At 40.8% G+C, this 14,232-nt stretch overlaps 1 protein-coding gene across 8 annotated transcripts in view; it reads right to left on the bottom strand.

Moving 5' to 3' along the window:
• KMT2C (lysine methyltransferase 2C) overlaps positions 1 to 14,232 on the bottom strand; it is a 190,601-nt gene that overhangs the window by 122,133 nt on the left and 54,236 nt on the right. For all 8 annotated transcript variants that reach the window (XM_053982904.1, XM_053982937.1, XM_053982964.1 and 5 more), the window contains one exon: positions 8,917 to 9,055. In XM_053982904.1, the coding sequence (XP_053838879.1) occupies positions 8,917 to 9,055 (139 nt within the window). The remainder of the gene's footprint in view (positions 1 to 8,916; positions 9,056 to 14,232) is intronic.

Genomic DNA, 14,232 nt, shown 5'->3' on the forward strand with positions numbered 1-14,232 from the left:
TTCGGAGAGAAGTTAAAGGTGCCCTTCTTTCAGGAGAGCCTGCACCGGGCAATCCGAGCATCAAGTGGAGATAAAGGGGAGGTTGTCAAAAGCAGGAGAAATTCAAACTCTTGGATTCAGCTCAAGGGATGCTCACCTTGTAACTTTTCTGAAATCCCTCCCAGCCTACTGTTGGACTGATATTACCAAAGGAGTTTTGCTATGCATTCACCTTTTCCAATTAAGCACGCTAAAACCAGGTTTAAACAGGAAAAACCAATGGATTATATGTGAGAAAATGCAAGGCATGGCAATTCCAATAAGATCCACCAGCTATAGCCATTGCCTCAACATTAAACACTAAGTTGCAGATGATCACTACTGCCATTTACCATGATAACAACTGAAATCAAGTTAAAAAGAAACCCACCTTGGAAAGCATAAAGATTTCTTTCATTCATGGTTGAAAAAGAAAGTGAAGAGGGTTATCATGTGACTTTTGCTACAAATTTGTTTTTAAAGGCCTGGAAATGCCTTCAGGATGTCTTTTTCACACACTACTTGTTACAGAAATTTACAGTGTTTTTAACACCTATTTTTCACAATTAAAATTAAGCTCATCACAGTGAAATGGAGTACTTGGGAGCAAAACAGAACTTCAGAGCATCATCTGTACTAATTACTGAAGCAGACTGATGAGAACTGGCCTTGAGAATTCTTCTTCCACCTAACCCTGTTAGTAGTTTTAACATATGCTGAAAGGCTAAATTAAACACTACAGGGGACCTACTATTTATTTAGCTCTGCCGAGTTGTGCTAATGCACAAAATACCTTTGCTCTCATTTTATGTTGTGTTATTTAAAGAGTAAAGTGTTTTTCTCCTTAGTGAAGATCCACCTTTGTATCATTTATGTAAATTCAAATCAATACCTGCAAGCCGCATTTTAAGTGAAGAAAAAATCCCCATTTCTGACTTGAAACAGTAACAGGGATCTGCATCAGTGTTAAGTTCAAATGTATGCGAGATATTCACAGAGGAAAAGTCTATCTTAAACTCAGATTCAGATGAAGCTTTTCAGCATCACCTAAATATTCTGTAAATATCTGGACCTCAATAATAAGGAAGCCTGAAAGGAAACTACTGAAGAAACCTCCTTAGGTGAGGCATAACAGCTTCACATTGATACAAGATTAACAACCCAATAAATCACCCTTCTGAATAAAGGATACTAAGGACAGGCAAGGACGGAAAGGGCAAATGGAGACACCATAGAAAGAAAGAAGCAAAAAATCTCTGCTAAAAGCTGTATTTAGGCATTTGATACACAATCTCTTTTCAAAAGGTACCTGAATCACAAAACAACTTGAAATTGTGAAGTGGTTTGACACTATTATACTATTATAGGGATTTGGGGTTGAAGTAAGTATTTAACTTGTGCAGCATAATTCTTTTTTAAGAAAGGAGGCGGGACAGAGTTCATATGAACTTCAGGTGAAGAATTTTAAAAGTTTATACAAAGCAATTAAACTGCATTAAACTGCATTAAACTGTTTTCCAATTTCTTCAAACCAGCACAGTTGGAGTTCTACAGCCATGTAATCAACTTAATGATACTCTTCTCATTTGAAAGAAAGAAAACATTCCCCTCCAAACACAACCAAAACAACACATCTTACTGACATTTTGAAATTTAGAAAATACATTCTTATTCACCACTGAATTGTATCAGCTTTAATTTAAACAGGTATTTAAAGCTCAGTTAGGGCTTAACATACCCTAGGTGCAAGAGGAGTTACCAGAATGCCAATGCTGAAAGAAGTGAATTTAGAGGTCTAATCCAAGGCCCTCTAGATAATTCCTTAAGGTCCATGTGAACTGACTTGTGCTCTCAAGTAACAATCCCCTATAGAATGCAATTGATTGTACCTGAAAAGTGGCAATTCATGCAATTCTGAGAGTTATCTTCACCTCTAAAGGATAGAAATCAAAGAATAAGAAGTCCTGTAGCTTCAACCTTCAGTATGCATCTGTGTCCAGAAAGTATTGTCTGTGTAAGCCAAATTCTCTTCGTACATAAAACATAATTACACAGAATGGTTTGGGTTGGAGGGACCTTAAACATCATTCATTTCCAACCCTCCTACCAGGGCAGGGACACCTTCCACTACAACAGGCTGCTCAAAGCCCTGTCCAGCCTGGCCTTGAACACTTCCAGGGCTGGGCCAGCCACAGTCACACCCAACTCACACACAGGTGCCAGCCTCTCTTGGAGGCTTCATACAAATACTAAGTAGGGTCTTACTATCTGAAAATTACTGAGATTTACCATTTAGCAAGCTGGCTTTAAACAGCAGTTTTTCAAGAAAGCTTCATCTAAGCAGGATAAGCAGAGGTGCAGGATTATTAAAGAAGAGGCAGACATGGTACTATCCATGCCCCCCAGTATGTTCAGTTCAGGGCCTCCCCATGTCAACTGTGATTCCTGTACACTCAGTCTCAGTTTCCCTTTCATGAATTTGCCCAGTCTGCTCTTGACCACACCTAAAGTTTCAGCAAACCACATCCTTTGGCAAGGATGTCACTCTAGACAACTCTACTGTACAAAGAATCACCTCCTTTTATTTTGCACCTAACCCTTAAAAGTTTCACTTGATGACCCTCAGTTTCTCGCATTAGAAACTAAAGTCAGGATACAGCCACCTTCCCCACTCCATCTATGATTCTGAAGCTTATTTTCCTTCTCCAGCATCTTACAGAGATTGAAGGGTCCTGAATTGTTTAACTAGAATCTGCTCCAGATCTTTGATCAACCCTTCTGTTCTGTGAAACATTTAAGAGTTTCACTACATTAATTTCTGACGTTAGATAGATTTTCTGTAACCCTATGAAAATTAGTCCAAACTTGTTTCTCTAAATGTTTCTATCCTCAACAAGCAGAGCCCATGTGCTTCAGAAGAGCTTTAGCACATTGCAGCTATGAGCACAAAGATTCTCTCCTCACTAAGCACACTCCAATCTCTCAGTCCCTACGTGAAAGCAGACTTCATATGCACCATCCATTCCCTGTGAATGAACATCCTTCTGGCAAAGGTCAGAGACACTCAGAGGGATCATCTCTGCAACTGCAGCTCTGGGGTGCTGTGAGTCTAGATTTTACCATTTAAATTGCTTTTAATTTCCATCAGCTTTGATATGGAAGCAATAAAGGAATGCAGGGCAGAACACAGAGTTTGCTGTGTGAGGGAAATGGAAGGTGCTGGAGAAATAAGGCTACCGACTATGGGAAACAACACAAATCACACAGACAGCTGAAGGAAGCAAGAACAGTCAGAGCTGACAAGGAAATGAACAAGAAAATGGACAAGAAATACGTGTAACACACAGCTATCTAGAAGCCACTGGAAATGAATGGAAGGAAACTGCACATCAGGCAAAGAGACAAAGAGTAAACCTCAACTAAGTGAACCTTGAAACAATGATTAAAATTGATGAGCAGCTTAGAATTAGCAAAGAGATTGGGAATATGAACATTCAACAACATAAAAAAAACTAAGAGGCTGGCAAAGAAAGCTGGAGGCAAAAAAAAAACCCAAAAAAAAAAAAACAAAAAAACAAAAAGCCCCAAAAAAAACCCCCAAAAAAAACCAAAAAACAAAACTAAGAGGTGATATTTGGAAGAAAGGAGAGAAAATGCTGTATTCACTCAACACTGACACGGAAGATCCCAGACTATTACCACTGTCTGTGAATATCCTTTATCTGTGCAATCCCTGACAAAGCAGGCATCCCTTGCTGCAGTGAGTGCAGCCCTCAACCCTTCAGCATGGCCTGACAGACTGTCAGCCATGGGTTGCTCCTGTCTGTCTGTCTGCCATCTCCCAGAGGACAGAAAACTTGTCCAGCCATCAGACCTGACCTGCCAGTGCTCAGCTTGCTGCTCACCGGTGCAGGACTTGTAAGCAGCAGGGCAGAGCCAGGTGGAGACATGCAACCTTAGGATGGGGATGAGACAGAAAAACTGCCTAAGAAGATCTATGAGAGGCTGAGAGTGGGACTCCAGAAACCTGGAGCACCTGTGAGCACCTGCTCATGCTGGGCAGGAGACATTTCGTGGTTTCTGTGGTTGGACCTTCCTACAGAACAGATCAGATCATGGAGCAAAGGTCTGTGCAACTTAAAGGCCCAGCCATGGATGTCATTGATTATGGTGTCAAATCCCAAGAGGCACAAGTCCTACATGAGAGCATTAAACACACTATGGCCACAATGGCAATTGTTCAGCCTAAGCAAAAGGCAGGATTTTGGCTGCCTGTGAAACCCTTCTTTGGCCCCATCTGTGTGACACGCCTTCTATGCTCTGAGAAAGACACAGACCATCTGGAGAAAACTCAAACCAGCAAGAAGGATCTGAGCTCAAGAAAACATCATCTACAAAGAAAGTAGGAACAAATTTGGGATTTCTGTTACGAGGTAAAGCATGCTGGGGAAATAAATGAGAGACTTTTGCACAAAGCTGTCCTCCATTATCCTTGGCAGATGGTACGAGCAGTAATGGAATAAACCCAGGATGAGGAGAATGTGTGTTAGATGTGAGCAAAGTGGTTCCAACAGTAAAAACAAAGAAGAGACTGGAAGGGACTGTTTAGGGAAGATATGGAGCTTTTATTACTGGAAGATTTAAGAGCAGTTTATGTAAGCTTGTGTCAGGAATGCCAGCTGTAGATAACTGCCTTGGAAAAGGAGGTGAACTAGATGAGCTCCAAAGGTCCTTCCTGCCCTATAAATCCAAGGAAAAGTTGCTGTAACAATGATTTGTCACAGAATTCTTTTTGAGACAATTTCCCTAATAATGCATGAACAAACAGGATGGAAAACCAGTAAATATTTAACTTTTTTTCTCATTTTTCAGTGTGTGGTCTTAGTCTTAATTGTGCCCTGGTAGCCAAATCAGTCATTTCACTCTGGGTTAGACTGGTCATTATTATAAATGCTGAAGTTGTACTTCAGTTTGGAAGACAAAGGAATGCTATGTCCTCTTTTCAGATGTAAATCACTGGATTCAGAGGAAGATCCCATAAATGCTTATATGGATCTACAGCTGGAAATGTAAAGGCAAAACTCCGCAATTATTTCAAATGCCCTGTGTCATGCAGAAGGTCCATCCTCTGCAGAAACTATCCTTGGAGAAAAACAGTCTCACAAAACAACAAACTGTATCACAGTACATGTTCATAATCAGTTTCAAAATTAATCTCAATACTGGTATCTCCTCAAAACATCTGCTTGACTTTACAACTTCAACACATTTTTAAACATCTTTTAATATTAAATCTTTTATCTAACTTCCTCCTGACTAGAGATCTAGCTTTTCCTTCCATCACTGCAGTATTATTCTATCCAGACTGTCTACTCTCTGCCACTCCACAATTTCTTTTTCCACTGAATGTTGCGCTGTTAATGTGCTTTAAGATTAATTAAAAAAAAAAAATCAACAAAGATAAAGAAGTTAACTGCTACTTTTTCACTATTTTCTTTGTTCATGCAATCTACAGATGTTCACCAACCACTTCTTTTTGATGGAATAAAGCATCCAAGCCCTCCATCTCCACACTCCAGATTTCATCTCAGCAGCAGCAGCAACAAAATAACAGGGAATGGCACAATTGGTCTGGAATGAAAATTACGTGCTTTGTCCAATTACAAGTGAAGCAAGAAAGCAGGAAGGTGTTTTGCCAGTTCTTTGGGTTTTTTTTTTTGGTAGTTTTAGCAACAATCTCACAAGAGCAGACATTTAAGCAGGCCAAAGCACCAAAATGAAAAAGAGCTGTGTGAAAACCTCAGCTTCTACTTTTTAAGAATGTTCCGTCTTCATGATTATGGCAAAAGGACCGAAAACATGCAATTAATTAATGCGATTCACAGTCTCCGAGAGCAGACAGAAAGTAAAATGAATCAAAAGGTGTTTTGTTCTTCTATGAAATTGTGTTTCTAGGCCATTCTCGTTAGCTTTTAATGCCCGGGGTTGCCAATGTGGGAAGCAGAGGAGGAAGGTGGAAGTGGGCTCTGCTCTGAGTCGCAGCCGGCTCCTGGCTCCCTGCCTTCCCCAAGGGCTGCACTTCCCCTGCTCTCTGCAGGCAGCACAAACCAAGGCAGCAGATTCCTTTCGAAGAAGCTGGATTCCACTCAGCCATAAGTCCCGGGCTGACAGAAGCTTCTCACAAGGCTTATAAAAAGAAAAAAGGGAACAACCAAAGGAAAAGGCTCCAAAACCCATGACGCTCGTGATATATAGGAGCTGGCAGTGTCACTCCTGCCACTGCCAGGCTTGGGAGTTTATCTCTGCTTGATGTTATTGCCCCTCCCCACATGTGGTCAATAATTCACTCACTCCTTTCAAGCACACGCCTCACCCTTTTCAGCCTCCCTACCCCAGTGTGGCTCAGACTCTTCTTTATTTTAATGGGGTTTTAACTCATTGCTTTCTGAGCACTAATCCTGAATCTGTTATTTAATTCCCTGCCCCAATCCCACTCACTGTCAGTAGCTCTCTTGGTTTCCCATATTCCACCTCAGGAAGGTTCCAAAATTTACCAGCTCTCTCGCCTTTCTCTTGGATGTTTTTATTTAGCTGCAGTCTCGGGAAGGATCCAAAGAGAAATACCACACAAGCCAAGTTCTGGCTAATCTCTCAGCTACTGAAATCCCCATCCTAGATTTGACATGTCCTACTATGTTAAAACCACTGTTTTTCAGTAGCAAATTATTTAATTTTTTCATGGAAAAGATTTTATTTTACACCCTATGTCCTGTGCTTCTCTAATTCCTTTATCTTCACTACCAAAGACAGAAATGCAGTATTTTCTTAACTCTGAAAAAGCAATGCAAAAGTAGCTCCACCTACACCTGTATCTACTTCTCGTGGAGGCTTGGATTCTTTTCTGTCTTCCAGGCGATTTCTGCTCTGTCTGTTATGATATACTCTCAAAATGCTCCTATGTCTCACATACCTAAAGCTATTTTTAAATCTACCAACTCTTCCATTTTATTAGAAAGTGGAAGTTACTTATGTTATAAAACAGAAAAGCTTACCAAGAAGGAGATGAAGCTGATGAGTATGAATTATTTGGAAATCAGCTTTAAAACTACTTCCCCAAGTCACAGTTTTAAGGCACTGTGGAGTCACACTTTATCCTAAATCTTGATACATTTCCTCCAATCATTATTCCTCCAAGCATTAGCAGAGTCTGTTATTTCACACACTGTATTTTTCTCCTAAGAAAACAGAATCAAGCCCCCAGAATTCAGCCCTCCAGCCCCTGCATGACACAATGTCAGTGGCAGCACTACACAGACCATGACACAAATGATTGATCAAACATCACAGATCAGAAGAGGCTTTTTTCAAGAATCACTTCCACAGAAACCCTGACATCTGGGTTTTTTCCACTGTTATTATTGAGGACATCAATGACTTCTGCAACTAACCCCAGGTTCTGCATCTAAGATTGAAATCAAAATTACTGGGGTCAGAGAAATCCTCTGATTCCCAATTAACAGTTTCATATCTCCTCAAAACATTTCTTTCCAAAATGTCAGAGACAGAGCCTGGTCACTATTATTTTAATTAAAAATTAATAGTACTCAGCTTTTTAATGCTTTGATCAGCCAAAGCAATGAGCACATAATAGCCATTCCATCCTGACTGATCAAAGTCAACATTTTCAGTTGGAAGGAAGAGTAAGTTGAGGGCAAATAAGGGCTGGCTCAGTACCAGGGCAAAGTTTTTTCAGGAGACTCTTGTCCAGCTCTTAAGAAACAAGTCTGTGGCTATGGAAAGTGCTGTAATCAAATATTCCCAATAACAGAAAAAAAGTAACCTTGAGAAGAACAGAGAGTGGATGAAACAACACTAAAATTTTTGCAAATTATCCAAAACAGGGTCAAATGATGTAGCAAAACAGCTGCTCAGTTCAAGTTGCTCTACATATTTAGTGCAATTTAATCTCAGCCTTGGAAAATTCCATCAAGAACAGAAATTTTTACGTATTGCACTCTAGTATATGCACAAGGACTATTTAACTGAATCTTCTGTATGAAGGAAAGCAGCTCTTGGAATCTAAGAAGTTTGTGAGCATGTAAAACATGAAAATGATATATGCATCAAGTAGATTAAGTAATTTTTTGTGCATGGAAAATATGCTCTGTGTTGGATTAGGAAGAAGAAAAATGATGACAACAGTTCTCTCCAAGTCTGTCAAAATGTAGTTACACCTGTAACTGTCTGGTAGCTGGTAAGAGCACCTTCTGCAGCAGGAGAGACCTGCAACTGGGTTAGAAGCTGTTATCAGAGTTTCACAAGAGAAGCTCTGCTAGAATTATGTGACACCATTTCAACAATGATCAGAGACAGCATGCTCTGGTTTCCCTCATGTAACATAATTAATACTTTCACGATTTTTAGACTAATTTGTATTATTAAAAGTTAAAAAAGTACAAACATTATTTTCTCTGTTATAAATTCCAAAACAAGGAAGAACACAGTAGATATGACAAGAATTGGGTTTACTTTGTTCCTGAAAATACACTCACACAAGCTGCAACATCAAAAAATAACTTTATATAAATTTGCTAATACACCATTTCCTACACAGCAGGAAAGCTTCAGTAATCACACATTTTATCTCCTATCACTTATGGCTCCTTTCATTTACCCAGCTAATAACTCAAGGGTTTCCCCAGAGCACTGCAAGGACAGCGCTCACGGAACGCGCTTCTCACCTTGATCTCCCCCTACGCCAATTAAGGCACCAGCCCCAAACTTCAAAGCAGCGACAGTGAATCCCAGCCCTGTGCCCCGAGCACTCAGCACCCCAGAGCCCCAGCCCCAGCCCTGCCCCTGACTCAGCAGCTGCCTCCTCCTCGCTCTCTCGCTCACCTGCTTTTGGCTTCCACACCCACGGAGGCGGTGGAGCTCGCGGACTCCTCGGACACGGAGTGCTGAAGGACTGGTGTTAGCTGCTTGGTGCTCTCCACTTCCGTCTGGGCATCCTCTTCTGCAGACTGCTCTTTGACTTCTGGGTAAAAAAAATACAAAAAGAGATTTAATGTTTTATCTGCATGTGGAAGCTTTCCTTTGCGCAGGAAACATCCATTTTATTTATAGACAGGTTAACCCATGTAAATATCTTCTGCCACATAACAAAATTAGAAGAATAGGAAATTATGACATCTAGCTACAACATGAAACTGGATGCTTACAACATTATTTCCGTAACACAAAGTACCACTCTGAACTAAAGCTGTTCAATAGCAACAAGGAATGGGCAAGGGGAGAGCTTTCAGTGGCAAACTTCATACAAGGCTGGAGTTTTAGACATTTCCATTCTCCCCACATCTCTCACGCACACCTGCCATGTCAGCCCTGAACAAACATCACAGTGAGCACGCTACTCTGGGGTATATTAAAATTTTTTCCTGCCCTATTGCCTTTAACTTTGTTCAATTCCCTGCAAATTCATTCCTGATTACACTAACTTTGCTGGCACAGGGTTGAAGAGGTGAAGGAATGAAGGACGTGGTTTATGCCAACTTAAACTTCATCCTGAACTGAAGGGACATTATGAATTTTTTAGCATGCTTTTGCATTACCTTAGTTGTTAAGACAGAAAAATACATACATCTGCAGCTGACCATGCTAGATTTGACTAGGAAGTTTGGTTTTGCTCTGAAACATGAAACATGAAGTTGCCACTGTTTGTGCAACTTTACATCCTCTTCCCAATCATTTCCCCCTTTGCTTGGACTGAGTCAGGGATTTACCAGGACATTGGCAAAGTGCTGCTCCAAGTGCACCAGAATGCAGAGGAACAAGGTCCAAGGCTGCACAGCAACAGAATTTGGTGTTTCTGCACTCCTCTGTACTTTGATTTTGAAACCTAAGCAACATAACAATCACAGGACATCCGACAGATGTGCTTTGACACATCCAGCTTAAGATACACGTGCCTCATCCTGCCTGTGTCCATGGCTTCTAGATCTCTCTCACAGCAGCACCAGAGGAAGGTCCCCTTCCAAATTCCCAGTGCACATGGGTTTGAGCTCAGAGGCCAGTACATAAAGCTCTTGCGAAGAAGTCCAGTTAGAGTAAAGCAGCAGATTATTTAGAAAACTTCAGCAGAAGATACATTCACATTTTTTAAAAAATTAACATACATGTCAAAATATAATTAAATATTGCAAAGGATAAATGACAAGTGGAGAAATGAAAGGATAGAAGAATCTGCCACATGGGTGGGCATGCATAAAAACCTGCTACAAGCTTTAATCTTATAAATAAAAGCAAGAAAAGAGAGGAAAATTCTCTGAATATGTAACTGTGCAGCTTGGTCTGAAATACTGGTATCATATGCTTGCTACAGCTCACAGAAAATGGGAAATCTGTCTTGTTTCATGCACAGAGATTTGAAGTAAGATTTTTTTTTAACCTAAAGTGAACTCATTTAGGAAGACAATGTATAGCATTTAAAACTCTCAGTGAACATCTCAAACTATACTGAAGAGAAACACAACATTAAGGGGAAAAAAAAATTTCCTTGTTATGACTGGATGTTCCAAGTATTTATTTGAGCTGGTGTAAATTGAAACTGCATCTCCTATTTTAGTTAAAATACTCAGTAACATACATCTGAAATGTTTCTTGGACACCTGACATCCAGAAGTGACTACCTGTCCAAAATCCCAATGGCTTGTGTTAAACCCCTTTCACCAACCAATTCTGAAAAAAACATGCTGGATTATGATTTGACACTAGATAAATATCCTCTTGAGAATACATCCCTCGTAATAGTAAATATCTCTGTACAGAAAACAAACCAAAATAACCCAAATCCCACACCCTCAGTTTTTAGCACGTCTGAACAAACACCCCTGGATGTTTCCTGGATGAAGATTCCCGAAGCAGGCAGTGTCCAGCGGAGCCATTCAGAACGGTCTGCGGTGCATTTCCAAGAATGTTGGATCCAGAGGACAATCCTGTGCCAGTAACCCCCAAATTTCTAAATGCAACCTCAATGAAGAGAGCAAAACATAAACACCTAGAAGACAGGCAGACGCCAAAGCACTCAGAACAAAACCCACAACACAGCCTGGGATAGCCACGCCTGAAGTGCTCCAGGAAGACCACCGGAAACCCTGGCCCCGCTCTGATCCATCTTGGCGACTTTCTTTAACCTAGTTAAACTGTGCAAAAGGAACCCTGGCTTGATTGTGTGCCTGCTCAAACTTTCAATCAAGTTAAAGGAAAAAAAGCCATTTACTCTCTGCCAGCTTTCAGCTCATTACCATTACTGGGCACCCAGCACACTGGGAAGGCAAAGTTCAGGGGCGCTCTCACTCACTCCCAGAACTCTGGACTGTGTGAGAAGACACAGATTGTTTCACTACACATGACAACTATATAAGCTTATATCCTTATGGTGCATTTCCCCTGCTGTTTGCTTCTCCAGAGAAGGAGGGACCCAAATTATACTAAATGAGACAAACAACATCTCAGTTGCTGTCTCTGCAATAAAGCAAACTGTGCCTCAATATGCCATTGGAAGACTGAAAATACGGTGCTCACTAAATAGCACAAAAGTTGTGTGTGCTACTTGTGAAAAAAAACTTTGTGGAAGTTTTCCTGCAGAAGATGAAGGAAGAACAGGAGCACTGCATTTCATGAGTCAGATTCCTAGGAGATGGATCCCAGCACTGGCCTGGCGAGAGGACATCTCAGATACACCTCAGAGATGTGGAAGGTGCCCTTGGAAGCACCTGGTACAGTGTGTTTAATGAACATCATCAGATTTGCTTATGGCATTCTACTTTGAAGCTACTGGGAATGAAGGATCCATGGATGATTAATAAATGGAAAGCTCATTTGCAGATTCATATGTAATGCTTTATTTTGTATCCTCTTTTCATGATTGTTTCTGGCACAATGAAGGTCTTGCCTATGTACAGTGAGTTAGCGAGGAGACTGATTTAAAAAAACTGATTGTAAAATTCCCCAGTGTCTCTAGGTTATTTTTTAATGTCATTATCCTTCACTGAAACTTTAGGAAAATACTAGGAAACACTGCACTTAATTTTTTTTTTATTACTTAAATAAAATTATGTCCAGAGTTCTTTCTCACCTAGTTGCTGAGAACAGAAAAGCTTACTTTTTGTATTAAAAGAAATCTCCCAAAAGTACAAGGACTAAAGTTCCTGTCCATATGGGCCATCAAAAGGCTTGAGACTTCCACATGCTTTACAACTTGGGTAACTCACAGAATCACATCTGGTTGAGGCTGGAAGGCAGCCCAGAGCCACCTTGTCCAAACCCCTGCTCAAGCAGGGCCACCAGAGCCAGCTGCTCAGATGGTTTTTGAGCATTTTCAAGGATGGAGATACGAAATACGAGGGAAAAAAATCAAATTGCCTAACATTGACAGGGGACAGATATGCAGGGAAGTCACTGGGACTGGTAAGATTTACATCATGTGTATTAAATTTCTCTTTTAATTAACACTTCCATCACATTTGCTTCAGTAATATGCATACAGTGGTGAAAAGACAGTCCTTAGCTTTTACACTACTCAAGTTGTAATTTGGGTTTTTTCAAGGAGGAGAAAAACACTTCACTGAGGTTCAAAGATTTCTTAGTATTTTTATTCCCCTTATAGAGCAGAATGCAGAGAACACTCAAAGAAAATAACAAACAGCACATAGCACCCTCAGTTGATTATGTTGACTACCCACCTTCCTAACAGTAGCTGGTCTCCTTATTTACGTGTCTTATGTAGAGATTTACAACATTTTGAGTAGTAATTGTGCTGCTAATTTCCTGTTTTCCTGTTCTATCTTCCAAGAGCTCTTGGAAACCTCTCCCTAAGTGAGACACAGGTGGGACATGCAGGCTCAGGAGGGAAGCCCTGGTTTTTCTAAGCCCTCCCTGTGGCAGGGCTTGTGGAAACTGGGGATGCCTGGGATTTTTTTACACTATCACAGCTTTCTTTGGGGATGTGATGAAGCAACATCAACTTAAGATCTAAAATGTTCTTTTGTTACAAACAAACCCTTTCAGTTTTCTCACAATCACAAGGCCCTGTTCTACAAGCTACTTGGGTAAACATAAAGCAAAATAAGGAGATGTATGTGTGGGCTCTGCTGTGGCAATCAGGCAAAGGACAGACAGCAGACAGAATATTCAAAATATTATAATACTCATTATGAAGTGACACTTAAAAAATGAAAGAGCTGTCATAAACATAAAATTAATATTCTACTACTAAATTAATATTTAGGTGCAGCAGGTTGACTATTTAACTACTTTATTGTCAGACCTACTGATTAGGCAGACAATGAAGCACTGTCATGAGCTTCCAAAACTTTCACTAAGAACAGAAAGTACTGCAGGCTGGAAAACACCAAGATCACCAAACACAGTAGGGACATCCCAGGGGCCTCAACTGTTGCCTACCAAGATGCTCTATGAGAGGGAGTAATGAGCTTTTGAAGGCAGCCACAGCTATTTTTGCACAAGGAAGGGGTAGTGCTGTGTCAGGAAGCAGCCAATGGGACCAGGTGCTTTACACAGCCCCACAGGGGTCTGCAAAACTACAAACACACCAAAATGCTCCAGCAGTTTTGACAGATAAAAACCAGGTCAGTGTAGCAACAATATGAAAAGAAACCTTAACAAGGGAATGCAATCTTTGAATTTAAAATCCCTACCTGTCCTGGGTTTGGCTAGCATAGTCAATTTTCTTTTTAGTATTGGGTATGGTGCTGTGTTTCCGATTTAGGATGACAATTTATTTTGGTAAGACAAAATAAATTTTTGTTTTAGTTGTTGCTAACAGTGTTTACTCTAAAGCAAGGACTCTTCAGTTTCCCATGCTCTGCCAGCAAAGAGGTACAAAAATGAGCCAGGGGAGGGTATGGCCAGGACAGCTGACCCCAACTGGCCAGAGGGATACTCCACACCATAGAACACCATGCCCAGTAGATCACATAATGGTTTGATTTGAAAGGGACCTTAAAGATCATCTAATTCCAACCTCCTGCCATGGGCAGGGACACCTTCCACTAGACCAGGGTGCTCAGAGCTTCATCCAACCCATCCTTGAACACTTAGGGGGATGGGGCAGCCACAGCTTCTCTGGGCAACCTGTGCCAGGGGCTCACCACTGTTCTAATCTCAACGCTGGGGTTTTACCTGTTTCCAATT

The sequence above is a fragment of the Vidua macroura genome, chromosome 1, assembly GCF_024509145.1.
Source record: "Vidua macroura isolate BioBank_ID:100142 chromosome 1, ASM2450914v1, whole genome shotgun sequence".
Classification (NCBI taxonomy): Eukaryota; Metazoa; Chordata; class Aves; order Passeriformes; family Viduidae; genus Vidua; species Vidua macroura.